The 26,634-nt window shown below is 39.1% G+C and overlaps 1 protein-coding gene across 6 annotated transcripts in view; it reads right to left on the bottom strand.

Moving 5' to 3' along the window:
- Positions 1-26,634, bottom strand: part of LOC125296376 (guanine nucleotide-binding protein G(olf) subunit alpha) — a 174,202-nt gene that overhangs the window by 111,991 nt on the left and 35,577 nt on the right. For 2 of the 6 annotated variants that reach the window (XM_048246263.1, XM_048246288.1), the window contains 3 exons: positions 12,532-12,604; positions 11,940-11,994; positions 11,710-11,829 (listed from right to left, as the gene is read on the bottom strand). In XM_048246263.1, coding sequence (XP_048102220.1) covers positions 11,710-11,829; positions 11,940-11,994; positions 12,532-12,604 — 248 coding nt within the window. Of the gene's footprint in view, positions 1-11,709; positions 11,830-11,939; positions 11,995-12,531; positions 12,605-12,687; positions 12,768-12,848; positions 13,370-17,519; positions 17,621-26,634 lie in introns of those variants that run through there. The other 4 variants (XM_048246280.1, XM_048246271.1, XM_048246296.1 and 1 more) reach the window with 4 other exon arrangements.

The following is a 26,634-nucleotide window of genomic DNA, read 5'->3' as shown; positions in this document are numbered from 1 at the left end:
TTATGTGTGTGTGCGTGCAGGTGTGTGTGCGTGTGAGTGTGCGTGCGTGCCTGTGTGTGTGTGTGTGTGCAAGTTTGTGTTTGTGTGTGTGTGTGTGTGCGTGCGTGTAAGTCTGTGTGTGCATGCCTGTGTGTGTGCATGTGCGTGCGTATGCCTACATATCTACTGTGTTCTTATGTGTGTGCGTGTGTCTTTATGTGTGAGTGTGTGTGTTTAAGCATGTGTGTGTTAAAGATCCCATGCCAATAAAATCCCATTTTTCCTGTTGTTTTTGAAAATAACATAGGTCAAAATGAGTTTGTGATCTGTGGTAAGTTTGAAATCTATGCACTTTGTCTGCTGTATGCAATAGCCAAATGAAAGGAAAAGGCAGAAAAATTGAGCCAATCTGGGTAAGCGGTCATCACTACGTAGAACTGCCTAATTATTATTCATGGTCTTGCCCACTTGGTTGGTTCGTAACCACTCACACCATCTAGATTGAGTTAGTGCTTCTACACATAGTTGCTGATGGAATGTTGTACAGTGTGCTGCATGTACATGCTCCCTTTTAGGGGAAAGATGACTGGATATAATGGAAACCTATGGAGCTGCATCCAAGTGGGGAGTGAAACGGGCTTATACTGTACTTACTAAATCTTTAAACAAACGTGAATAAAAGGCACAAAACAAGGTTGGTGTAAGAGTTATCTGTGTTCATGGGATTTAGGGGGCCATTATGGAGTGTCACGAATGTCGGCTAGTCACAGTGCTGCTTAGTGCTGCTTTCGGCGCATTTTGAAGACGATGACTTCGTCAACTTCGGGGACTACAAAAAACAGCGATTTTGATGAAAACTAGCCACTGTTTAGTTTGGGATTTCTCAGGAACAGAGGCGTGTAGAAATACACGGTTTGCACCCACTGAGAGCTTAAAGTCTCACCTTTTAAACAAGCCATTGTATGTGTTCATAGCAGAACACAGAATATGCTGTGGCTGTACAAAAATCATCAACAATGGTCTAGATTGCTGGCACTCTAGAACAAAGCTTCCGAAAACAGCTTGGCATTCAATGAGTTAAATATGTGCTAATTTGCATACATTTTAAAATACTAAATCTGAGCTTTGGATAAAGCCAAGTTCAAAATTCTTATTTCATTGTCTTAACATATTAGATGGGAGAAAATTACAGAGGGATTTATGGATATCTACTTTTGTTGTCATGTAAATAAGAATATACTGTAAATTTGTAGATATGTTTTTACGAATAACATGTCACATAAATCAGGCTAGGAATAAATATATCAACAAACCATTCTGTAAAAGTCTTGTAAATATAATTAGGTATATGACTGGAAAGTTTGGTGTATGTAAGTGCTTCTGAAGTGGAGATTTCATTCTCAGAGTGGAAGAGTAAACTCATTTTGAGAAAACAGCCTTGAAACACAGCCAATGAGATTCCGTTCTCAGCCTAGACTCGCCTTTGAACTTTCGCGATTGGTTGCTGATACAAAGGAAGTGTCCCTACTTGAATTGAACAGCGTCATGCAGGAAGAAAAGAGCTTTCCAATGGTACTACACATGATATGTTTTGGATCACGGTCGCGGCAGTGCATGAAATGTTAGAATGCCAACTTTTGGTGAATTTAGGTGGACATGTTAAGGTAGCAATCTAGCACAAAAACTCGAAATTGGCCAGTGCATGAAAAAACAATGTGTTCACCTGCCATGTCTTGCCTTAAGACCAACATACAAAAAAATGTGAAAAAAAAAAGATATTAACAGAAAACTGTGTTCGCCCTACCCTCCTTTCAGGGGTTCAGTTCAGGGGGGACGGGGGTTTGGATCAAAGCAAAAAACAACGGTTCTGTGTTAGGGATGTAACGGTATGATAATTTAACCTCACGGTTATAGTGACCAAAATTATCACGGTTTTCAGTATTATCGCTGTATTTTTAAAAGTGTGTTCAATATGTTCAGAAAGCACTATTAGGCCTACACAAGCTGAAATAGTTTCAAAAAGTGTGACAGCATTTACTATATTACAAAATATAGGCAAAACCTTATCAAAAGTGCAACATTTAACAAGGGATGCATTTTCACCTGGGGGTGCTGAGGGAGGGTAAAAAAATTGTTACTGAGTAGATGTGATTTATTCTGGTGCAGGCCTACATCCTGACTGCACAAACAAATCTGGCTGAGCTGAGCATTCTTAATTCATAGCATAACGTTACTGTGGCACTGTGTGTTGTCCCTTTCACTTTTTCCTTGGTCATGTTTAATTAGCTTTGTGCTACAGTTAAATCCATCAAGTAGATAACAGAATCAGTAGGGTACCAGTTTTGTTTCATTGTACCAGGCCTACTGTATGTCAAAAGCAGGCTTGGATGAAGCTGGGAAGGATTAAACGCATGATTTCCACACCGTGGTAATCAACCGTGATAATCATGATATTTGAAATGAAAACGGTAATTGTTATCGTCAACATTTTTTTCGCGGTTTACCATTATACCGGTAATCGTTATATCCCTATTCTGTGTCATCCTTGTAGGGCTACATGCCCACCAAGTCTTTCAGTATCCCGGGAATCATTGACACGAAATTACTGAAGAAAAAAAAAATCCGGTGGAAAAAAAACTTCATATAGTTAGCTTTGCTGCGGTCATAATAATAGGGAAGAATAATCAGAACAAAAACAATAGGTTTGCCGCAGTTTCTCTGCTTGGACCCCTACTAAGAAAAAAGTTGGTAATATCTTTCACAATTACTTTCAGATAAATATGCCTTTCAAGAGCACAGATATAGCTGTAGGCTGCTGATTACCTGTAAGCAATCATTGCTATGTTGTTACATAGTCATAAATATGGACATGACAGCTTCATGGAGATTTTAGGGACATGACAACTGCACTGCTCGATTGTTTCTTTTTTGCAATCAAAACACCAAGGAAAAAGTTTTCGTTTCTGTGGCTATGGCTGGGAGCGCGTTGGCTCTGCAATGGGCTGGATATGTCAACGGGGTAGCCTAATCTTAGGTGAGTGACTCCACGCAAAAACACAAAGTTTATAATGTTTCGCCACATTATTTGGGTTAAACGAGCATGGTGGTGTCTCGTAAGGAAGCAACTCGTGTTCCATAGGTCTTGGAATGGTTTTCTGAGTGTGTTTAGAGGCCCCAAATTAGATTAAATCGCTTCCCCCCATAGCTAGCTGTATAGCTCATTTCGAAACGCTGGCAGCCAGGGCTGATCTCCGGCTTGGTCAAATCAATTGTTTTCGGGTTTTTTGCTTCACCCAACACGAGGTGACCCTAAGGAAAATGATTTTGGGGTTAAAAATGGCCGGATTTCCCCTTTAATGTCAAAGTAAAAGCAGATTTCTATAAAGTACTGTTAAATAATGAAAAATATACAATGCAAAATAAGCGATTGCATAAAAATGCACCCCCTTCAAGTCAGCATTTAGTAGATGCACCATTGGCCGAAATTAAACCATGGAACCTGCGTGGATAGGTTAAAATTAGGCCTGCACATCTGGATATTGCAATTTTACACCATTTTTCTCTACAAAACTGCTCAAGCTCTGTCAGTTTGGAAGGGGATCGGGTTTGAACAGCCCTTTTCAAGTCCAGCCATAGATTTTCTATATGATTGAGGTCTGGGCTTGACTCTGCCACTCCAGAACATTCACCTTGTTGTCTTTAAATTGTTTCTGTGCAGTTTTTGCATTATGCTTCTCATTGCCTTGCTGGTCGTAGTTCTCTTGAAGACTGAATCAGATTGTCCTCCAGGATTTCCATATATATTTGCTGAATTTATTTTTCTTTTACCTTTACAAGCCTTCCAGGGCCTGCTGTCGAGAAGTATCCCCAAAGCATGATGGTACCACCACCATTCTTCAAATTAGGTATGGTGCATTTTTGGTGATGTGCTATGCTTGATGTCTGCTAAACATAGCATATTCTGATGGCCAAAAAGCTCAATTTGGTCTTATCAGACCAAAGAACTTCCTTCCATCTGACCTTGGAGTCTCCCATGTGTCTTTGGGTGAACTTAAGTCGAGATTTAATGAGAGCTTTGCCACTCATCCATAAAGCCTTGACTAATGAAGAACTCGGGCAAAAATTGTTGTATGCATACTTTCTCCAATCTCAGCTACTGAAGCTTTTAACTTGTCATAGTTTAAGTTTAAACTATGCTCCAAACAATTACACTAGTTTAGTAAACCTATTAAGTTAAGTATTTTTAGGGCCCGAGCACTGACCGAGATGTGCGAAGCCCTATTGTTTTTGTAAGGATTATTATTATTCTTTTTTTGGGGGTCGGGGGGGCTGACTGCCTTTTTTGAGTTAGTTCCCATGGTCGAAATCTCATGAAATTTGGTACACACGTCAGTCATTGTGCCAGCTACTCAGGGACAAAGGCTTGGCCCCAGGCATGGCCCAGGGACTCGCTAGCGCCCCCTTATGTGACTCATCCCATGGTTGGCATATTTCTTCAGCTACACACACCAAGGGTAGGTGTCTCCCCAAGATGAACAACTTTCGTATGTGCAATGCATTAGCCACGCCCAACAGAAAGTAAGGTATTTGTGATTTTGTGCGCACTAACATATGATTAATTGTGATGCCAAAAGAGGCGCTTCCCATGAGCAAAAACTCATGAAATTTGGCACACACATCAATTGGTTCAGTGAATACATGGGGATAAAGACTTGCCTTCAAATGTGGCCCAGGAACTCCATAACACCCTTATGTCACTGAGACTTGTGGTTGGCATATAGTTTCAGCTACACACACCAAATTAGGTAAGTGTATGTACCTCCCGAAGACAAACAACTTTTGCATATACATGGCATTAGCCATGCCCACAGGAAGTGAGGTAATTGAGATTTTGTGCGTTTTGGACATGATCAATTCTTACACACTTTTGCTAGACTTTTGATCCGATTCATGTCAAAGTTGGTATAAATGATGCCAAGGTACTGTTGCTTCTAAATTGTGAAGCATTTTTTGATATGTTGTAATTTGACGAAATGGCAAAACTATGAATTTTAATACCCTTCCACATAAACAATAAATGTGTCATAATTCACCATGCATAGCTTGAAATGTTTTAAATTTCACAGGTCATTGAATACCATAGTAATGATGATATTCACTTGCCCATAATGCATATCTGGCACCAACTGGCAACAGAAAGAATGGCAATTACACTGATGTCACACGATGTTAAATTGTGGAGGGATTTTTGATATGTTGTAATATGTTATGATTTTAATATCTTGCCACATAAACAGGAAATGTGTCATAGAGTCACAGTGCATTGAAATGAACATAACTGACTTAACTGATTGATCTGAAACTTTAGAAAATATTGGATATCATTATTGTGATGATATTCACATGTGTAATTCACATGCCTAGCATAGTGTCACCATCTGGCTAAGCAGGAAATGTGCCAAAAATGTTCAATGCTTTGACTGAATGATCAGAAATTTTACAAAATATTACATACCAAGTTAATGATAGTCATATGTCCTATTAACATGCCTGGCATAGCGCCACCAATTGGCAAGAGAAGGAATGTGTTTTTTCACTTCTGTTGGATATCATAATCAGATTCATTAGATTAATCAGATTAGCTGTGTATGACACCCAATCAACCAATATTCCTGTCTGGCGTAACGCCACCAGCTGGCCAAAGTCAGAATAGTTTTTGGAGTTTATTAACAAAATATTAGGTAATATAAATCTGATGATATCCACATGCCCAAACTGCCAACCTGGTCTAGCACCACCAGCTGACCAACAGGAAGTGTGCCAGACACTGACTACACATTGGTTAATTGGTAAGAAACGTTAAAAAATATTGGATATTATTATTATGATGATATTCACATGCCTAATTAATGTGTGTGGTATAGCGCCACCAACTGGCAGTAGAAGGATTTTTTTCCATTTATTTTGGATATTGATGTCAGATTCATTAGATCACTTATTTTGGATATTGATGTCAGATTCATTAGATCACAGTTTAAGTGCATGGCATCTTACTAGTGTCCTGACTTCACATATCTACACTGGAACACACATACACACACACACACAGATATACACACAGAATCTGATACACAAAAAAGACATTGTGATTAACATGATCAGTCAAAAAACACACAAGTCTCACTACACACCACACACATCCACTCACTCTCTCTGTGTCACACACAGATACACATACACACACACACACAATTACACTGACCTGCCTGTTCATTGCAAACATTGCAAAGATCTGCACACACACACACACACACACACACACACACACGCATGCATGTACACACACACACACACACACAGGCTGACACAAAAAACTTTTAATTGATGTCACTAGTCAAAACACACACAGACACAAAGAGGCACATCACTGCAACCTACATATTTGGTGAAGTGACACCTAGTGAGTATCATCGTCACAGTGGAAAGCGACACACCCAACAGGAAGTGAGTGTTTCCAATTTATAAAACTTGCAAAAACAAATTGCACAAACGTCAGATATGTGCACTGACACTCGCATGTGAATGCATTGTTGGTTTCCGAAATGGCACAGGTCGGGCCCGTCATGGCCGTTTGCAGCTATATTTTATCATATATATTTTGATACAATTTGAACTGATTATTTCGTCTTTATAAAAATTGATCCGAGACTACTAGAGAGTCACAGTGTATCACAGTTTGAGAACCACTGGTCTAGTTAACCAACACCTTATCAGCAGTAGAGCTTTCTCCACCCTCTTCATTTTGTGTTTGTCCAGCCTTCCTCTTATGGGATAGCTGTGAATTAACCACATAACCTAATGTAACATTGTGCTGATATATAAAAAGTAGCCTATTTGCAGACCACAATTGTAATGCAAAGTAATTCTAGATCTCTGTGTGTGACCTTTTTCATAAAATTGAAAAAAATGTGTTGTACACAATCCTATCACCGTATTAAACCATAGTGGTCTGGGTCATTCAACAGTTGGTTACAATGTTGCTTTAGATGCAAGATGGATTGGTGTAATTTGATAAACACTGAATTTGATTAAATATCAACCATCTTTTGCCAAATCACAGACTTCAATTTTAAAGCTGTAGTTGGCAAGTCTGACAGATTGAGGGGACTTAGCCAAAATTTTGAATGTTTACAACTCTCATGCCCCTCCCCCACTACCACCGAGCACCCTCTCATCGAGCTTGTGCTCGTCAGTGCGCACCAGACTACACTAGACTGTGATTGACAGTCAGATCTCACACAGCCCTGCTCTGATTGGACCAGAAGAACCGGGAGCTGTGGAATTTTCCAAAACAAATAACAGGCTCTAGGTGGAGGTAGAAGTGCTGGGTTTTTTTAAAACCGGCTGATTTATGTTGTTCTGTCGGAGCATAGTGTCGGTTTCAGTGAATATGATCAAAACAATCTTGCCAACTGCAGCTTTAGGGTAGTTACATTAGTTGAAGGTAGTGCTTGCTATAGGTAGGCACCATATTATTAGCATTGTTACAAGGCATTCAGTGTACAAGTCTGTGAACTGTGAATGTACTGTGAGTGGTCAGGTGATTTTAAATGTGGTCTTTAGCTGCATCCTCTTCAGGCAGTATCAATATCAGTATCACATGATTCTCTATTTTGTACATAAGCCTAAAGTGTAGAGTAAAAAAGTTGCATATAAGTGCTAGCATATGACCTATTATTTTATTGTGGGGTGAAACCACTACAGCAAACTACTACACCACAATGACATATAAAATATAATGTTAGAAGACATCATGTGTTACTATTAATAAACAAAATAGAGACAACGTGTCCGGATGTGGTTTGCTTGCATACAAGGATTCAGTGGATCTTGACTTCAAACACAGTCCAACCGACACCGGGGACTGTTCAAAACAACATTTAAAAATACTGTAATGCATTGCATTCGTAAAATGACACTCAGAGTCCGCCAATCATACTTTGAATTCTTTGGACTGTCTTTGGATTTTGAATGTCACAACAATCGATTGTGTTATGTCATTTTGATCTGTAAAAAAACAGCCATAAATACAATAATGCTTAAATCATGCCTAGTGAATGTGTATTATAAACATTACTGCATTAGTTGGAATGATGGGGTTTTTTACACCCCCCTTTTAAAGAAGATCTAGCTCTGGCCCACAAGCACTGCACTAGTATAAGTATGATTAGTGCCCTTTCATATTACAGAAAACAACATCCTAAGTCTGTCTGATCAGTGTCATAAAGTGACATCAGTAGGTATGTCTGGTTTGGGTGTCCATTTAGGTATTTGGTATTAGGCAATTCTGATACTCACAGGGGTAAAATATCTACAATAACTTAAAATACAACAAAGCCAAAACAAAAGCAACAACCAGACTTGTTTGTAGACTTCAACACTTCAATCCCCCTCCCCCATCTCTGCACATCCTGCTGAGATAGCAGTCCATTGAACAGCTCGAACCCTCTCCAACTGGTGCTGTTCTCACCCGCTATGCTGTAACTGCAGAAACAAAAGAGGGACTAATTCTGCAGCCCTGTCATGGCTGCTCCTGCCACAGCCATAAAAAAAGTTGAACAGGATCCTCAAGGCTTTTTCCAGTAGGGCTTGTGATACAAGGGCTCTGAATAACTACAGTGTGTACTGTAATGGGTGGACTTCACTAATAATGAAAACATGTTTTTGTGTGTCATTTCACAATAGGCCTTGAAAAGTTAAGCAATGGTCAACTTCTTAAGTTCTATCTATTTCAGTCTTATCCTAAACACTGTGTATAAACTTAGTTTTAGACCAATTAGACTAAAATTCATGGACATCTACATCTTCAATACACTTGAAAAAGTAACTATTCTCAATCTGAGAGAAACAAAGAAGTAGAACAAAATGATTGTTATTCTATCACATGAACTTTCACATACACATTACATTTCGCACATTACATTTTCTGACACGATACACCTAAATCTCATCCACATATGAACATTCGCTGCATTATTCAATGGACAAATATGGATATTGACCTGTGTAACTGCACTGCAACAATCTGATGACCTGTTGTGGTGCTGTGATGTCACTTCAGACAGTTTCACAAAATTACTGTTTAACCAACATTTAACTGTTTAAATCCCACACTAAATTTCACTCACAACCCTAGAAAATACCTGATCTAGACTAAATATATAAAAGTATAAATATTGTGAAATAACATTAGTTTGTGTAGCAATAAGGCAAACTTATTACACGGCTCTTCAGAGTGCTGCAGAAAGTTCCATTCACATGAATGGGCCTTCCCAACGTTCGGTGGTCTGTTAAATCTATATAATCACCGGCAAAGTATATAATCACCGCTGTCAATGGCAACAGGTTTTGTGCTTCCAATTAACGTCTTTCATATCACTCTGCAAGAAGTCTGTTCGCTTATTGCAATGGAATTTCATTGAAAGTGAAAGTCAGCTACTGTAGTAATACATTGCCACAACACCTGAAACTGTCAAGTGTGGCGAACTATTTATTTTGTCATCGGAAGCCATGAAACGGTAGCAACACCACCTACACCTACACAAGATTGCCAAAGAAATCACCAGTAGCAGTGCTGGTATGCAAGTTTTAAAGAAAGCCCTGACCTGAATTTGGTAGGTGCAGTGGAAGACAGTGGGTTTGACACATTTCTAATGGTGTCATCAAATATAGATAGGAAGAGCAGTTAAATATGGTCAACTTCAGGTACATCACAAATACCTCTACACACAACAAAGGAGACAAACAGTTTCAGATTACTATTCAAGGTTTCTTGTCAGGCTAGGTTTTTTGCACATCAGCAATGTTCTCAGTGAAATGTTAGGTAAGCAAAGGAACAAAGTCAGTTTAGCTGTAGCCTTGCCTAGGCTTGTCTGCAATTGAGCATCCCAATTAAAAGATGGATCAATTAAATTATAAATTAATTGAGTTAGTAACTGACCTGGACAAGCAGCTTGCACAAGATGTCCAGTTGAACATCTGGCTAACTAACATCTCTAACAGTAATCCTCCTTTTAGTTCATTGTAATTATTCATAAGGAAAAATGGCCCTATAGATGTACAACAAGATATTTATCAACATACTTGATAATTGACGTAGCAGCCTGTCAAATAAACCAAAATAATCTGGAAGAGAGGGCTAAGAGAGGTAAACACCACACAGCTTGCTAGTGTTGGGACAGGCTATGTCAAATCTTCAGCCTGGAATATCATGTGCTTCATAGAGAATGAATGAAATGTGAATAAATTAAAAACTATTCTCTCCCCCTTGCTGTTTATTCTCACATTATGTGGGTTTACATGGACAATTTTTTGCCATTCCGACTTTAAACTATTTGATTAAAATTAACTAGATTAAAATTCTAATCTGATTGGCAGTTTAATACCAATCAAGGCGTTATACATGTCAATGTTATACATTTTTTTCTGATTCAAGTGTTCATATAAACCCACTTAAAAGTGTTCATGTAAACCCAATAATCAAAGCATGCAGTTTTAAATGTAATTTTCACCCCAAAATAACAGCCTCAAATTAGTACACTGATCTACAACAGAGATAATAGCATCTTGTATTGCACTGACTTGACCCTTTTCACCACTTTGTGATGCACAAGTTACCCCTTCACCATCAGGACAATCCGACAGGCTTTCATGGAACTCTACTCATTGACAAATTATGCTAAAGGGGTAATCAATATATACTGAAAAGGGATGACAAGGAGTAACCAATTAATGCATTATTGCTTAAATCTATACTGTAAGTCTTTTATTAAAATAAATGAAGGTATTATAAATGAATAAATGAAAGAAATGAAGCAGAGGTAAACACACAGCAAATCGGAAAACTCTACACCCCAAAACACTAAGGGTAACTGGCAATATAAGCAGCACTTTAAATCAATTTAAAAACACCCAGACCTTCTCGACTTAGAACATGTTCTGAAAACCACCATATGGCAAACAACACTATTCAAACAAAGCCAAATGTTAATTCATTATGTGTTTAATCTTTCCTGCTCAATGCCAGCCATTATCACTGTCTAAGCATGAAAAGTCATCCTTGTTAAAACATTCTTGTTCTTTTCTTTACAATGCACAGTGTTATAGTTCTCTTCAACCTGATATTCTAAATAAACATGAACATGTATGACAACACCACATGCTTTGTTTTCACCATGGCCATGTCTCCCATGCACTTTACAGTTTTGATCTCAAACAAGTGAGCAAACAACATAAACACATGCAAAAACACCAATAAAAAAGTTTTTATGCTATCTTTTTGCAATATATTTGGTCTTAAGTCCCATTCAAACTGTAAGCAACTAGTGACAAGAGACGGTGCAATGTTAATGCGATTGACCGATTACAGGTGAAATAACCACTGGCAATGCAAAATGTTGCAGACCAAAGGTAAAATTATTTAAACTTTTGAGGCAACAAGCAAATCGCTTTATAGCATCAAATCTAGGTTGAATATGACGTTGAGAGCAACATATAAACATAAAACATTCCACAAAAAAGTGGCAAACTGTTGCAGTTTTAACCCACAATGCTCTGTGTCGGCTACCAGGACAAAACTGTAAATCAGTAGTTAGGGCTTTGTAAAAGGCCAGACTAAATTATTATTATGATGATTCAAAGTGAATGTATTTCAAATGTTAAAATACTCACCTGTGAATAATCGAAGTCTGAGAGTGGTGCTATGCTTTTGATGTAGTCAATCCGAAACTGGTTCTCGGGATTAGCTAGTGGAACAGGTGGTATTAAAGTGCTCATAGCAGAGACAATAGTCTAAAATGAAAAGAAACAAAAACAGGATAACAAGCACTTCAAATAAAATGTGTGGTGATGCAGAGGGTTATAGCTTACAGAACCCAAATATTCTGATTCATTAAACTTACCACAATTGCATCCTTAACATTTTTCCTTATGTCTTGTATTTTCTGTCTCTTTTCTCTGTACAAACAAAGACAAAAGAATCACTCAGAGTAAGATCAGCCTCAAACTTTCACATATTAACATACAAGTTCAAATAAAAACAGACACTGACAGCCATGTTGCACAAATGACATCTGAACTAAGTTGTATGATGGAATTCAAACCAGCATAAGAAGCGCCATCAAACACTATAATTTAATCGACTCTTAACATATTAATTTCTCAATCCCACTTAACATTTGCCCACTGCAACCACAACAATATTGTATAAGCTCTCGCTGGAGGAAAAAGGGGAACATGTTAGAAATCCAGCAGCGTATTTGGTGTTTTATGGCTATGAAGTGAGCTAACGATAAATGAGAACAGCGTCGCCATACCACTGGACTGTGGGCCAAAAAAGCGCTGCAGTAGCCCATCTCCAGAATAGGCTACTGAAGCAATTATGCTCCATGTGTCCCAAATGTTTTAGATAACATTTTGGACAAATGATGCAGTGATATCACTGCAAAATTGCATGAAATATGGCCTCTTCTCAGACAGAAGTAGCCTACTCACTCTGCGTTAAAACCATTGACATGGAGAATCTTCATCTGCTTCACAATAGTGCTTTTCCCCGACTCCCCGGCCCCTTAAAAGCAAACAGAAATAATGCAATTAAAACATGTACAAATGAAACTATCGTTGTGATTAACGAATGTAATAATAAATTACAATGTTTTCACGATCAAAGCGGCATCAGGCTCGACCACCATGACACACTGAGGACCTGTCAAATGGCTAGACTATAACGAGCAGCTCTGAAAATGCATGTGTGGTTAAACAATAGCTTAAACCACACATGCCCAGGGCATTCTGGACATTCATGACCTTACCTAATAATAGTAGACGATGTGTGGCTTTATAAGCTTGTCTTTCTTTTTGCAACTGTTTCTCTATTTTTTTATTGGCCTCGCGTTGTGCTTTTTCGTCGATGCGTTGGTCCTCCGTCTTACTGTTACCCAAACAACCCATTTTCCGTTAACCTATCCTTTCGATCGAAATGGTAGGCTATATATTGCTGCCAAATTAGAACAGAAAAATAAACGCACAAACAATGGTGCGAGGACAAAATCAGTGCGACAGTGCTTCGCCGCTGAAACTGCTCCCAGTTATAATGCCGTTTAAACCGCAATCAGCCGGACCTTAGACATCCGTGTAGGCTACTAATCCAACCAATTCTAGCCCACAAGTGGACACACAGTCCCCCCGAGAATTGTACAAATAGCTAACTATGGCAGAAATACTGTGAGCAAATCGCATTGTCCTTCTATTTTCCATGTATTTTTCTATCAAATTTCTATCAGGATTTCTGTGTCTAACTCAGCACTGCCTCTCTCTGTGGCACCAGGAAGTAACCCTGAACCATTGAAAAACCGTTAGCCTACAATGCAGCTTTTAACACACCAAGACCTGTTAGACCTTTTGGATAGCCTATTCATGTGTCTAATAGGTGAAGTTAAATAATAACATAATAACATGACTAAACTGACAGGTAAACCGTGGAGTGTTTCTGTTCTAATAACTGCGTTATGACGCTTGCATGGCCTGGCCTGGACTAGGCTACTGGACAAGACTAATTCAGTTTAAGTTACTATAGTCATTATAATGACTGGCTACTTTTATCGCACTGTAAGTTACCAACCCAGTCAAGGCCACCTGAAACTAATGCAGAGTGTAGCCAACCACGACATGAGTAAAGGCTCTTAAAATGTCTACAGATAAACACAGAAGCTATAAATCAACCACAAATGTTGCATTCCTTTAATGTGAAACCTCACATCCTAGAGTATGGTCTGGCAGGGTCACAAAGACAGTCTTGAACTAGTATTCTCTCTGAAAATGTTGGGCTTTTTGCTTATCTGTGAACAAAACAAAACCTTTTCCCCATAACACCCTTACTGGAAACCAGAACTCACTACACCTCATCTCTTAAAGGCCCATGTATTTTGTCAGTAGACTAGGCCAACTTGTCAGTATAGGCCAACCTTACGCAAGTGTCCAATTTGTAGCATGACGGAACTTAGGCTTATACTCATTGAAAATGAATACAAATCCAATTTATTGACAAGTTACTACGAAGACAAAGCCAAAACCCCCCAAATGTGCCTATTCTAAAAATATCAAGAAAGGACAGAGATTATGAAGACAGTACTCCCTCTGTTGGTCATATATGAGCCACTGCATTGTATGAGGTTTCCAAATTAAAGCAGCATTTTCCACAATCACAGAAACACTTTTGGTCGAGAGCTAGCATGCTCAAATAAAAAGAAAGGTCTCTGCCAACAACTGAGAGCCACAACTGAAATTGATACAAAGCATGACTACTAACATAGCCTAGTGTCTTTCTGCCAATATATAGCTGGCGACGTGGTATGTGTGTGAAAGCTTGATAGTGGTGCCCTCCTACCATAAATGTATTTGAAGATGATAGGTCAACCAAAACTAGGCCTAGTTGCCTAGCTATATTATATAAATAAGTTGTTCTACAGTTGCTTAACAAAGGAAAAAAAAGAGAACTCACACAAATTCATGTGTACAAGTCTACAAGTGATGAACATATGCAATGTCTTAAAAGCTTGTTTGCTGTGACATTATTATGCTAAAAATAGGCTGCTTCAGCAGTGAACCATCCTGCTTCTTTAGTTCAAATACAAAATTATATTTGTAATTCTTTGGGTGAGAATGTTTTTCACTTCACACAATAAGTGAAAAAGACTTGCACACTGCCTTTGAACGACTCAACTTTTAATAGAAAAGAGACACGTTTCGATCTTACGATCTTCTTCAGGCATCTTAATGAATAGAAAAGCACTGCCAGTATAAAAGCACAAAATGGCCTGTACAGATAATTAGGACAAGTGATGTCAATCAGGTATATTAGGCTATTAAGCAATTGGCATGAGTACGCCCATTTGAGGGCAGGGCAACACCAACATTGGCATACAAAGTACACCAACAGGTGAAGTTGATAATATCCCGCCTCTGAACACCAATAGACTAGGCATTACAATCAAAAACAAAGACAACAAATGTATACAAATGAAAAGTAAATACAAAGAAAACAAAAAGAATTACAAAAAAGGTTTTAGGTCAAAATCTAGATTAAGGCCCTTGGGTGATAAGGTGTTGAGAGAAAAGATATAAAATGCTTCTCTTCTCAAAAGGATGTTATTAATGTCCCCTCCCCTTCTAGGGGCTTTTACATGTTCAATTCTAAAATATCGCAGTGTGGATAGATTATGTTTCACAGAATTAAAATGTACAGCTACAGGATTTTTTATATCATTTGTGCGTATACTACTTCTGTGTTCAGAAATTCGAGTTTTCAGACAACGTGTTGTTTTACCTATGTATGCCAATCCACAAGGACATTTAATCATGTAGATTACATTTTTAGTGTTACAAGAAATTATGCCCTTAATATCAATTTTTTTCCCAGAGTGTGGATGGGTATAGTAGTGACATTTAAATGTAAAACCACATTGTGCACAATTTCCACACTTGTAGTTACCAGATGGAATAGTAGATAAGAAGTGGGAGGGTTGTTCGGGTGGCAAATCCGCTCTAACAATTTGATCTCGTATGTTAGGAGCACGTTTGTACACAATGCGTGGAGGATTGTTAAATGCTACTTTAAGGTTGGGGTCAGATTTTAAGATATGCCAATGTTGTTGAACAATGTCTTTAAATGAGTTTCCCACTCCACTATCAGACTTAGTTCTCCTCTTATTGAGGCAATCACTTTGGTTAACATTTTTAAATTGTTCAACTGCATTTTGAACCCAATCTTCTTGATACTGCCTTTCCCTGAATCTTTCCACCATATCATTACTGTGTTTGGCATAAGAGTCCTCTGAGCTACAGATACGACGTATCCTGTTGAATTGACCGATTGGAAGGCTTCTTTTGAGAGCAGTTGGGTGGAAACTTTTGCCATGCAGGATAGTATTCCTATCTGTTGGTTTTCTGTATAGAAGAAATATATATATATATATATATATATATATATAAAAAAGCTTGATTCTGAAATAACATTTTTAAAAAAGAATAAATTTGAGAGAGATGCAGAGGACTACCAGAAGGGCAGAGTCTATCCTTGGAGAAATGCACCTCGGCACAGAGAACACAGAGGCCAGGATAATTCTGCACATCTCCATCAGGAATCCAGCCCTCTGCCTTTGGAAACAGATTCAGAAGCAAAAGTTTCCACCCAACTGCTCTCAAAAGAAGCCTTCCAATCAGTCAATTCAACAGGATACGTCGTATCTGTAGCTCAGAGGACTCTTATGCCAAACACAGTAATGATATGGTGGAATGTTGTGCCAATAATAATAATAGTAATGTTTACTGTATTATTATGTAATAATAATAATAATAGTAATGATATGCCAATGTTGGTGTTGCCCTGCCCTCAAATGGGCGTACTCATGCCAATTGCTTAATAGCCTAATATACCTGATTGACATCACTTGTCCTAATTATCTGTACAGGCCATTTTGTGCTTTTATACTGGCAGTGCTTTTCTATTCATTAAGATGCCTGAAGAAGATCGTAAGATCGAAACGTGTCTCTTTTCTATTAAAAGTTGAGTCGTTCAAAGGCAGTGTGCAAGTCTTTTTCACTTGTATGCCCTTTTTGATTTGGCACCTGCTGAAACACTTTTGGATGTGCACACTTCATAGTATGCTTTGAATTCACACAATAAACCAGTGCTTTTTCTAAGTTTGGGGAACAGAAGACTATTTTACCTGTTGGCTATGCTACTCAATTGCTCTGTTAATTATTCTAACATTGGCATAGCTTCAATATGCATAATTTAAAATATTTGTGTTGATAAGATTAATTAAATTATAAAGAAATTAAGTCCATGGGTGTATATTTTAAAAGTGTTTCATTTAATTTCACTTTGTTTTCATCTCCGTCCAACCTAACACATGATTAAGACACTGCAGTCTATTAAACATCAGATAAATCATACAAGAAGATTTCATTTGTAATCCACATACAAAAAAACACTAATCCAATTACCAAGAAAAATGCAAACATGAAAAGTTGGTATCAGGTATGTGGAGGAGGGAACTGGATGACATGCAATATATACAGCTGGGAAAATAAGTATTGAACATGTCAACATTTTTCTCATGGGGCTATCGGCTTGAAATTTTCACCAGATGTCAGTAACACCACAAGTAATCCACACATACAAAGATATCAAAACAAGTAAGTCCATAAATTAAGTTGTGTGTAATAAAGTGAAATGACATAGGAAAAAAAGTATTGAACACATGAAGAAAAAGGGGTGTAAAAGGCATGGAAAGTGAAATCTGTCAATATTTAGGAAGCAATCCTGCCCCCTATTAGTGCACATTAATATCAGATGGATTAAGCTTTCTCATTACCAAGGTGTCACTCAAGAAGCATCATGATGGGTAAAAGCACAGAGCTGTCCCAAGACCTTCACATGCTTATTGTAGAAAAATATACGGATGGCATTGGTTACAGACCAATATCTAAACTTCTGAAAGTTCCATTGAGCACTGTTGAGGCCATTATCCGGAAGTAGAAAGAACATCATTTCACCATTAACCGACCACGACCAGGTGCTCCTTGCAAGATTTTTGACAGAGGAGTCCATAGAATACTTAGAAGAGTTGAACCAAGGACCACTCGCAGAGATCTTCAGAAAGACCTGGAAGAAGCAGGTACAGTTGTTTCAAAGAAAATAATTAGTAATGCACTCAACCGCCATGGCCTCTATGCACGCAATACACCACTGCTCAAGAAAAGGCATGTGGAAGCTCGCTTAAAGTTTGCTGCACAACATCTAGACAAGCCAATGACATACTGGGAGAATATAATCTGGTCAGATGAGACCAAAACTGAAATCTTTGGCTGTCATAGCATAAACCGTGTTTGGAGGAGAAATGGCACAGCACATCATCCTAAAAACACCATACCAACAGTGAAGTTTGGAGGTGGGATCATCATGATGTGGGGCTGTATTTCAGCGTCTGGCACTGGCAGACTTTATATAATTGAAGGAAGGATGAATGGAGAAATGTACCATGACATTCTTGATAAGAATCTGCTGCCATCCACCAGGATGCTGAAGATGAAACAAGGGTGGACATTTCAGCAAGACAACGATGCCAAACACACAGCCAAGGAAACTCAATTGGTTTCAGAGAAAGAAAATCAACCTGTTAGAATGGCCCAGTCAATCACACGAATGAAATGACATGATAACCTCTGGAAAGAACTGAAGATCAGAGTTCACAGAAGATGCCCCGGAACCTTCAAGATTTGAAGACAGGTTGTGTGGAAGAATGGGCAAAAAAAATCACAGCTGAGCAATGTTTGCGACTAGTTTCTTCATACAGGAGGCATCTTGAAGCTGTCATTACCAACAAAGACTTTTCTACTAAGTATTAAATACATTTCAGCAAGTGTGTTCAATACTTTTTTCCTGTGTCATTTCACTTTATTACACACAACTTAATTTATGGAATTTGTTTTGATATCTTTGTATGTGTGAATTACTGACATCTGGTGAAAATTTAATGTCGATAGCCCAATCAGAAATATCTTTACTGAGAAAAATGTTGACGCGTTCAATACTTATTTTCCCCGCTGTATGTTCATAGTTATGACGTTTTGAGGATTATGAAGGTTCTGAAGTTTGAGAAAACATGGCCAAGGATCTTCAGCCATTTTTCCATGCAGAATCAATCCTGGTGGAGTCACCTCAGTGGTTCAGTAGGCCTACTAAGTTTTGGTCAAGGAATAATATTGCCATGGCAGTAATTATTGTTTTTTTTTTCTCAATACGTACTTTAAATGGTTGTCCTGTCTGATTAAAAATGAATCCTTTCCAAACCAGTGAATGCTAAGGGCACGATCAGACAGGACGCCCCTAGCCCTTAGAGGAGTTTTTTGGTACTGTCAGGAAGCACTTTGTGTGCTGCTTATGAGCCAGAACGCTTTGTGTTTTGTGTGACTTTCTTGACATTTACAACAATCATAATAAAAGAGTAAAAGGAATGTAATAAATATATGTTTTATTTAAACTTGATGTAAACATACACTTATCAAAAACCTATTTTCAAAGATGCTCAAACATTTCATCATCATAAATATTTCTGGCCAAGACTGAGCTCTGAATCTTCTGAAAACATAGGTTTATGTCTACACATGTATCACTGATGTAAGCATTCAAAAATGTTATGTAGTTTCACTAGAAAGAATTCAAACTTTAGTGTAACATTTTTTAACCCCAAAGCCAGTGTCCCTATACCCTGGAAATCCAGAGTTCTCGCGAGAGCACAATGGAATTGTCTCTGCGAGACACTTTGGCAATGAGCAATGATGCACAACAATTACTTTTACCCCAACATTCCGGGGAACCAGCTAAACTGATGAAGACAGTGCTGCAACGTTGAAGGACAGTACACATTGGTCGTAGTGTTATCCGATTGCGTCGAAGTCCGAAATCATTCAGAGTAAACATGGTCTAGTATTATCCAATTGCGTGCAGTGAGATTTTTAAATGCATGCTTGTTGCCGCCCCTCGAGTTGGGCCATTACATTGTTCTTGGCCAGACCCTACTAATCTTTTTAGATTATCAGGGTCTGGATTTTCCAGGCTAGTGTCCCTACACAATGAATATTGATGATGTACCTGTGAGTCCCCCTCCCCACTGTCACTGTGGCCCATCCTGTGAAAGACAAAGGCCCTGAAATGTTGTAGCTCCCTGCCTGAAATGGGACGTTCCTTGCTACGTAATGATTCAATAACAACTGCAGATTTACCATACCCGTATCATATGGATAGCCCTCACCTGCTAATGGGTGGGCTATTAGTACCTGCAGTGTGACTTAGAGACTGAAAATGTTTGATATTTGTTTTATACTCCTTGCAAAGCACTAACAATATATTTAGAATTATGTACATTTGAAAAGATTCAAGGTTTCCGTGGGTGTTATTTTTATGTTTCTAGATTAAAAACTCATGGAGCTTTAAATGCATGTTGATCCCACAGGGGCTTTTCTATCTTTTTATATCAGTAGTCTTCAATAAAAAAATGGAGGCATGGTGCGTTTCACGTTTTTCACAAGCATCAAAAAGTGTCCAGTCTAATGGAGCCCTAGCAGGGCCTGTGCTTATGTCCGCTTTCTATGGTTAAAGATCCCATGGCACTTATCACAAAGAGTAGGGGGTTCCCCGGTGTCCTGGCTAAAATCCCAACCTGGCTCATTCAATCTGGCCCCCTAATCATTCCCCCATTCAATCCCTCACTCTCCACCTCAGGCTGGTGTGTGGTGAGCGTTCTGGCGCATAATGGCTGCTGTGCATCACCCAGGTGGGTGCTACACATTGGTGATGGTTAGTGAGGTCTCCCCTTCTCTGTGAAGTGCTGTGAGTGTTGAGATAAGCGCTATATTAATGCAACATGTTGTTGGTTGTTTGGAGATGCGTGTTTAGGAGAGTTTCAGGGCGCATTCACACTGCGTTTAACTGGACCGTACCCAAGTGTAATTACTCCCCCCTAGACCTGACCCAGCTGGTCTCTGTTCACATTTTTGTTTGCGGACCTGGGTCCGTTTGTCAGAAACACTAGCTTCTTTTTACCAATATCGCTTGGCAACGTCGCAAAAACGGCAGTTTATTTCCTTGTTTTGGAACAGATAGCATTCAAACTGCACCGGTGTTCTAACAAACCGAAACCATGTTTTCCAGCAGACCCTGGTCCGGTAGACTGCATTCACATAAGCAAATATCACCGAACCATCAGTCCAAACGAACTCGGGTCCGGACCGAACAGTCTAGTGTGAATGCACCCTCAGCTGCACGGGAGGGAGGCAAAGGGAGTGAGCTAGCTCTCTGTTTTGTTTGAACGTGAACAGAAGTGCCATTGCCCAGCATCACTTAGAGCACCTTTAAAGTATTAGACTCCGTGTCGACTATCATGCTGCTTCGTGTCACACCCATAATGCCGTTACACACACCGTAAGATCCTATTCTCACAATGCCTTGCATGTCCTTAAACGCCACAAAACAACACAAGAAGACATACTTTTCCGTAAATATATGATTTATTCTGACAATTAAACAATAATCATGTGAAACTAAAACATCATGACTAGGGATGTAACGGTTACCGGTGTAATGGTAAACCCTAACAATTTAACATTTTGACTAATTATCTTACTTACCGCAGTGGGAAAAACGTGTGTGGAATTCTTTCCAGCATCATCCGAGTCCCCCACACACACATAATTTCATGATGACTGCAAACAAAAATAAACCTAGCTTGATTTGTGGATCTGCAGTACATTTTCGCAGGCCTACTCTCAAAGGAATGGTTCTCTGTTGAATCTACCAAATGTGTAGGTCCAGGATAAGTGGCATGACACTTTTCAGCGTTTCAACTTTTTTACCACTCATCTGATGCATACAGCTGCCTATATATGGCCTGATGAAAGTGGACAGCTGACAAACTGACCAGGCTACCGAAGTTGTGTAGAAGAGCTGCTCCAAGAAAATCGTTGTAAAAGATGGATAGACAATCAATCTGAACACTTGCATGTGCACCAACCAGCGGAATATTCCACATTGCCATTCGCTGGGCCTAGCAAAAAAGCTACTTTTAAAGACTCCTATCGCGGTCACTCATCTAAAATCTTCAGAAGTACACTATCCCACGTTATTAGTGTACCGGCCATGCAGACTATGAGGGCGGCGGAAAGTGAAAGTTAGGGGCTGCGATCGCACAGTCCAGGCTGGAGGGCGAAGTAAACAACTTTTACAAATAAAAAATCCCAATTACCACTCCGCTGCTGTCTGGGGCTTTTGCTAAATGCATGAAATACAAGCCTTACAGTGAAAGACGGATAGGCTACCTTCTGATCCTATAACTAACAAAAGAAATGGTTTATTTTAACACGGAGGAGAAGGACGCATTTGGTGCTTCAGTGCTATAGCCTTGCAAAAATAGCCTATTAGAGCGCTAGAATGTCCATAGTCGTAACAATAACAATAAAACATTAGAACTATTTTCTGCTAAAACATTAGGCTACATATTTTACGTTCAATGTAGGTCATAGGTCTACTGTGAGACATGTACAAAAAGACAATTACACATTCACGTCACAATCAGGAATTATTGAATAAGACGGTAGACTAATAAGTCTTATTTTACAAGACGGTAGACTAGTAAGTGATAATAACTGTTTGGCTGACAGCCTTTAAAGTAGGCTCAATTTCATCTCCAGGGAAAGGTTTTGGCCTTACAAAATATGTCCACCTCTCAGTCCTGTACACTCTCTCCCCAAAAATAAATCACCCTTATCAATTTCTCCATCCCCTACTCTTGCAACTTTAGTGTATGTAAATGAGTGTGTGCATGTGTGCATTTGATTTTGTGTATGTGTACTTCTGTGTGTTTTCACTTTTGAGTGTATGTGTGGGGGTAATGGGGTGTGTGTGCGTGTGTGTCTGCTTGCCTGCATGTGTGTGTGTTTTATGTGTCTGTGCGTGTGTGTATGCGTTTGCTTGTGAGTGGGTGTGTGGGGGTAATGGGGGGTGTGTGTGTGTGTTTATGTGTGTCTGCTTGTCTGTGTTTTTTTGTGTGTGTGTGCGTGTGTGTATATGTTTATGTGTGTGTGCGCGTGTGTGTTTATGCATGCATGTTTGTGTTTATGTGTGTGTGCGTGCGTGTGCTTCTGTGCATGCCTGTGTGGGGGTAATGGTGTGTGTGTGTGTTTATTTGTGTGTGTGCGTGTGCCTGCTTGCCTGCATGTGTGTGTGTGTTTGTGTGTGTGCGCACGTGTTTATGTGTGTGTGTCCATGCGTGCATACCTGTGTGTCTGTGCTTGTGTGTGTTTATGTGTATGTGTGCGTGCGTGTGTGTGTTTGTGCATGCATGCGTGCGTGTACGTGTGTGCCTGTGTGTGTGCATGCGTGCGTGTACGTGTTTGTGTTTATGTGTGTGTGTGTGTGTGTGTGTGTGTGTGTGCCTGTCTGTGCACATGTGTGTGCGTGCATACCAGGGATGGAAATTAAATACTTTGTCCACCTGCCACTGTAGCTGGTGGATTCCAAAATTTCCACACAAAAAAAAACATTTTCACCAGCCACTAGAGATATGGTATGGGTATGAAAATGTGATATCATGATTATAGTAACCTAAATGATCACGGTTATCGGCATTATTGCGATACGATTAAAATGTTCTGAATTTTCCTCTAAACCTACCACCTTGTTGGGACAGAACTCAAAATCGGTCTGTCCTCCATGCACAGTATCAACAAAACTAAAGGTCAACAGAAGAGTATTCATATGCCAAAGCGTCATAAAAGTGGTGTGGCTCTTTTATGACCATCCTTTGGCATGAGTTCTGGAGCTATTCAACTTGATCAAACTATACTGTGTAGCCTACATCATCTGATTTTTACAGATACTGTATCTAGGCTTCATTTAACATTTATTTTCTATTTGGTCTGTTATGAAGTCATGCATTGACCAATTTAAGCACAGTTTTAAGAAACTTAAATACATGCATGCTTAGCATTTTGTGAAAATAAATCATTAAGGCCACATTGACAAATTATTAACCATGAGCTGTATATTCTCTGATTCTAATATTTACAGATATATGAGTGATGTAAGCACAGCTCAGTTTTAAGAAATGTTAAAATCCCAAAGTTGGAGAATATTGATAAATTGTCTACAATTTATTTCAAAACAGGATTACTCTGAAACGGCTAATTATACACGGGAATGCATTACACCTTTGTGTTCGGTAAGGTCTGCTGTTTATTCTGATATATGGTTTGTCATGTGTTGTGTGAAGAGTTTGTGCGATATTCCACCGAGGCGAATGGATGTGGAGATGGGCGCAGAGAATAATGATTACATTTCTTACACAAGTTATTTTTCTCGTGAACCGTTTATCACAGCAAATAGCGACTAACTAGCGCTATTCAAAAGCTGAGAAAAGGCCCTTTCATGTGATATCTGTGTGATAAATACTTCGAGTAGTTTAACAGAGAAGAATGGGTGAATTTGGACGCACTTTGTGTGCCAAAAAGTGAAGCACTGTGCCATGCTACGGGGAGACTGTGGCTCACTGGTAGTTATTATAGGTAGCTTCAAATCAGCGCTATTTACCCTTATAGGCTACTGATAACATTACATGATCTCTACGAGACACTTAATATAATATAAAAATTTGCCCATATATGACTATATATTTGTGGTATGCTAGCTCTATCCTACCCACCACAGTGGCTGCTAAGTTGAAATTCAGCAATTTGTTATGCTTTCTGTGTCATTAGATTTAGCAAGCACACTAATAAAATTAATGTTCAAAAGAATGAAAAAGTCGAAGAAAATATTTCTGGGATCATGGGAAACATAAATGTCTTGCAATGTTCTTGCAATGTTCTATTTCTGAAATGACAAACCCAACAGTAGGCCAAAATTACCTATACAGTATGCCATAGCCTAGGTACAATAGGTTAGCAACACAAACTTGAGAGATGTAAGTAAGCAAATCAACTTGATATTAGACTATTACTATGTGTTGCTGTGTGCGGCCACAGCATCACAGAAACTAGCAGACATGTCTCACTGTTTATGGCACGATAGCTAATACGTGTGTGTGAGGAGAAAAGATGTGCAGGCTAGGGGAGGCTCTAGAATCATGCCTTGCGCACACACGCATGTTACTTCAAAGTTACTTGTTACTTGTATTAGTTATTTGAAGAGTAAAAAAATAAAAAGTCTTAAAAGTCTCAAATCCATGTGCTTTATCGTTACCTTTCCCACAGTTTGAAATAGCATAATGCACAATTTCTCCAGCAGAGGGGGATATCCTGCCAAGTTTCCCTTTAATGCAAGTTTATGACAGGCTGTTTGGTTGGGCTAAAAGGAAAAAAAAACAATATATGGGTCGGTCCTAAATTAACAGGATTTACGGCAAACAAAAATATTTTTAAGGATGGCCTGAGCGTGTATGTCTCCATGCATAGTGTACAGTCAATAAATGTACACATATATTAATTTATTGTATAGTCCCCCATGAACGGAATTCCACGATTGGATAAAAACGAAAAACAATGGTTCCATTTCATCCTTGTGGGGCTACATGCCCAACAAGTTTCATGCATCCCAGTCTTTCAGTGTCACCAGGAATTGGTGACACAAAAAGGAAAAAAAAAAATCCAGAAGAAAAAAACCTATTAAACCTATGACCTCCACTTCGCTTGGCGGCGATCATAATAAGGAAAACTTCAGAAGAACAATAGTGTGCCTGTGCCTGCTTTTTCCTAAGTGATTCCTCATTGGCACACTAGAAAAGAGTCTTGAGTGTGACCTAGGGTTGCACTTGCCACACATACTGGATTTTCCATGATTGTTTTCTTGTTTGAGTGACTGTCCTGGATAATTAATGATCTTTTTAAACTAGAAAGGAAGAATTACGCGAGAGGATGTAATCTGCTGGCTAGGGTGTTGGTGGGGCTATTGTGTTGGCTGCTAGCTGGTTGGTAGGGTATTTGTGATACCTGCAAATGTGCTTTTGGAGTAACCAAATTTGAAGCTTGTTTGACAAGGCATTCTTGAAATATCACACTCAAGGTGTTTTTGACCTTGACATGTGACCTTTGACCTCCAACATCAATTCAAGTAATCTGTGAGTCCATACAAACACTCATACCAAATTTAAGGCATGTACGCCAAGACGTTCTTCAGATATCACACTCAAAGTATTCATGGACTTGACCTTTGATCTCCAACATCAATTCACTTCATCTTTGAGTCCATACAAACACTCATACTAAATTTGAAGCATCTGCGTCAAGCCGTTATATATATATATATCTCAAAGCATGAGATATGGCTGGGACTTTTATTTTGACACAGGAAACACGTCAGCAGGATGTGTAGTTCAGGGAAAGCCAGATTGTATGCTTAGAAGCTCAGACAATTGGATTTCTCACACGTGGCACCTGTGCCAGTGTTCTGATTAGCCCGGGAACTACTCTGGGAGCTACTTACTTAACAAGCGCAGCTGGCATTATTATGATGTCACAGATTTTCATTCAAGTCTATGGGGAAAAAAATAATAATAATTATAATACATTTTATTTATAAAGCGCCTTTCAAGACACCCAAGGTCGCTTCACAAAAGGAATTTAAAAATACAGACAATTTACAAACACAAAATAGCCAGATGCCAGAGAGAGTGGCGTTCCTGTTGGCGCAGGCTACATCAAGACATAGACATAACGGCATAGACAACACAAGAGGCCATTCAAAAGCACTTTTCACAAAGACGTAGACAAGCACAACAAACAAGTCAAGTCCATGGATGATGGTGACTTTCTTGGCTAACTTTCTTAGCTGCTAAGCAACAGCATGGTGTTCTTAAACAGTCCAACCAAGTACATTGGCCATCTGCAGAGCTCTGAGGACATGGATCTGAAGTCCTCCGTAGTTGGAAATGCACCCGAGTCGTCCGGAGTAGACACTGGAAATCCAACTCGCAGATCAGCAACTCAGTGGACCTCTGCTCTGATAGCGACGGATCCCGCATTCCAGTCCTGAAATTCCTGCTC

The sequence above is a fragment of the Alosa alosa genome, chromosome 1 (assembly GCF_017589495.1).
Source record: "Alosa alosa isolate M-15738 ecotype Scorff River chromosome 1, AALO_Geno_1.1, whole genome shotgun sequence".
Classification (NCBI taxonomy): domain Eukaryota; kingdom Metazoa; phylum Chordata; class Actinopteri; order Clupeiformes; family Clupeidae; genus Alosa; species Alosa alosa.
The sequence above is the reverse complement of the archived record's forward strand: the minus strand, read 5'-3'. Positions and strand labels throughout refer to the sequence as shown.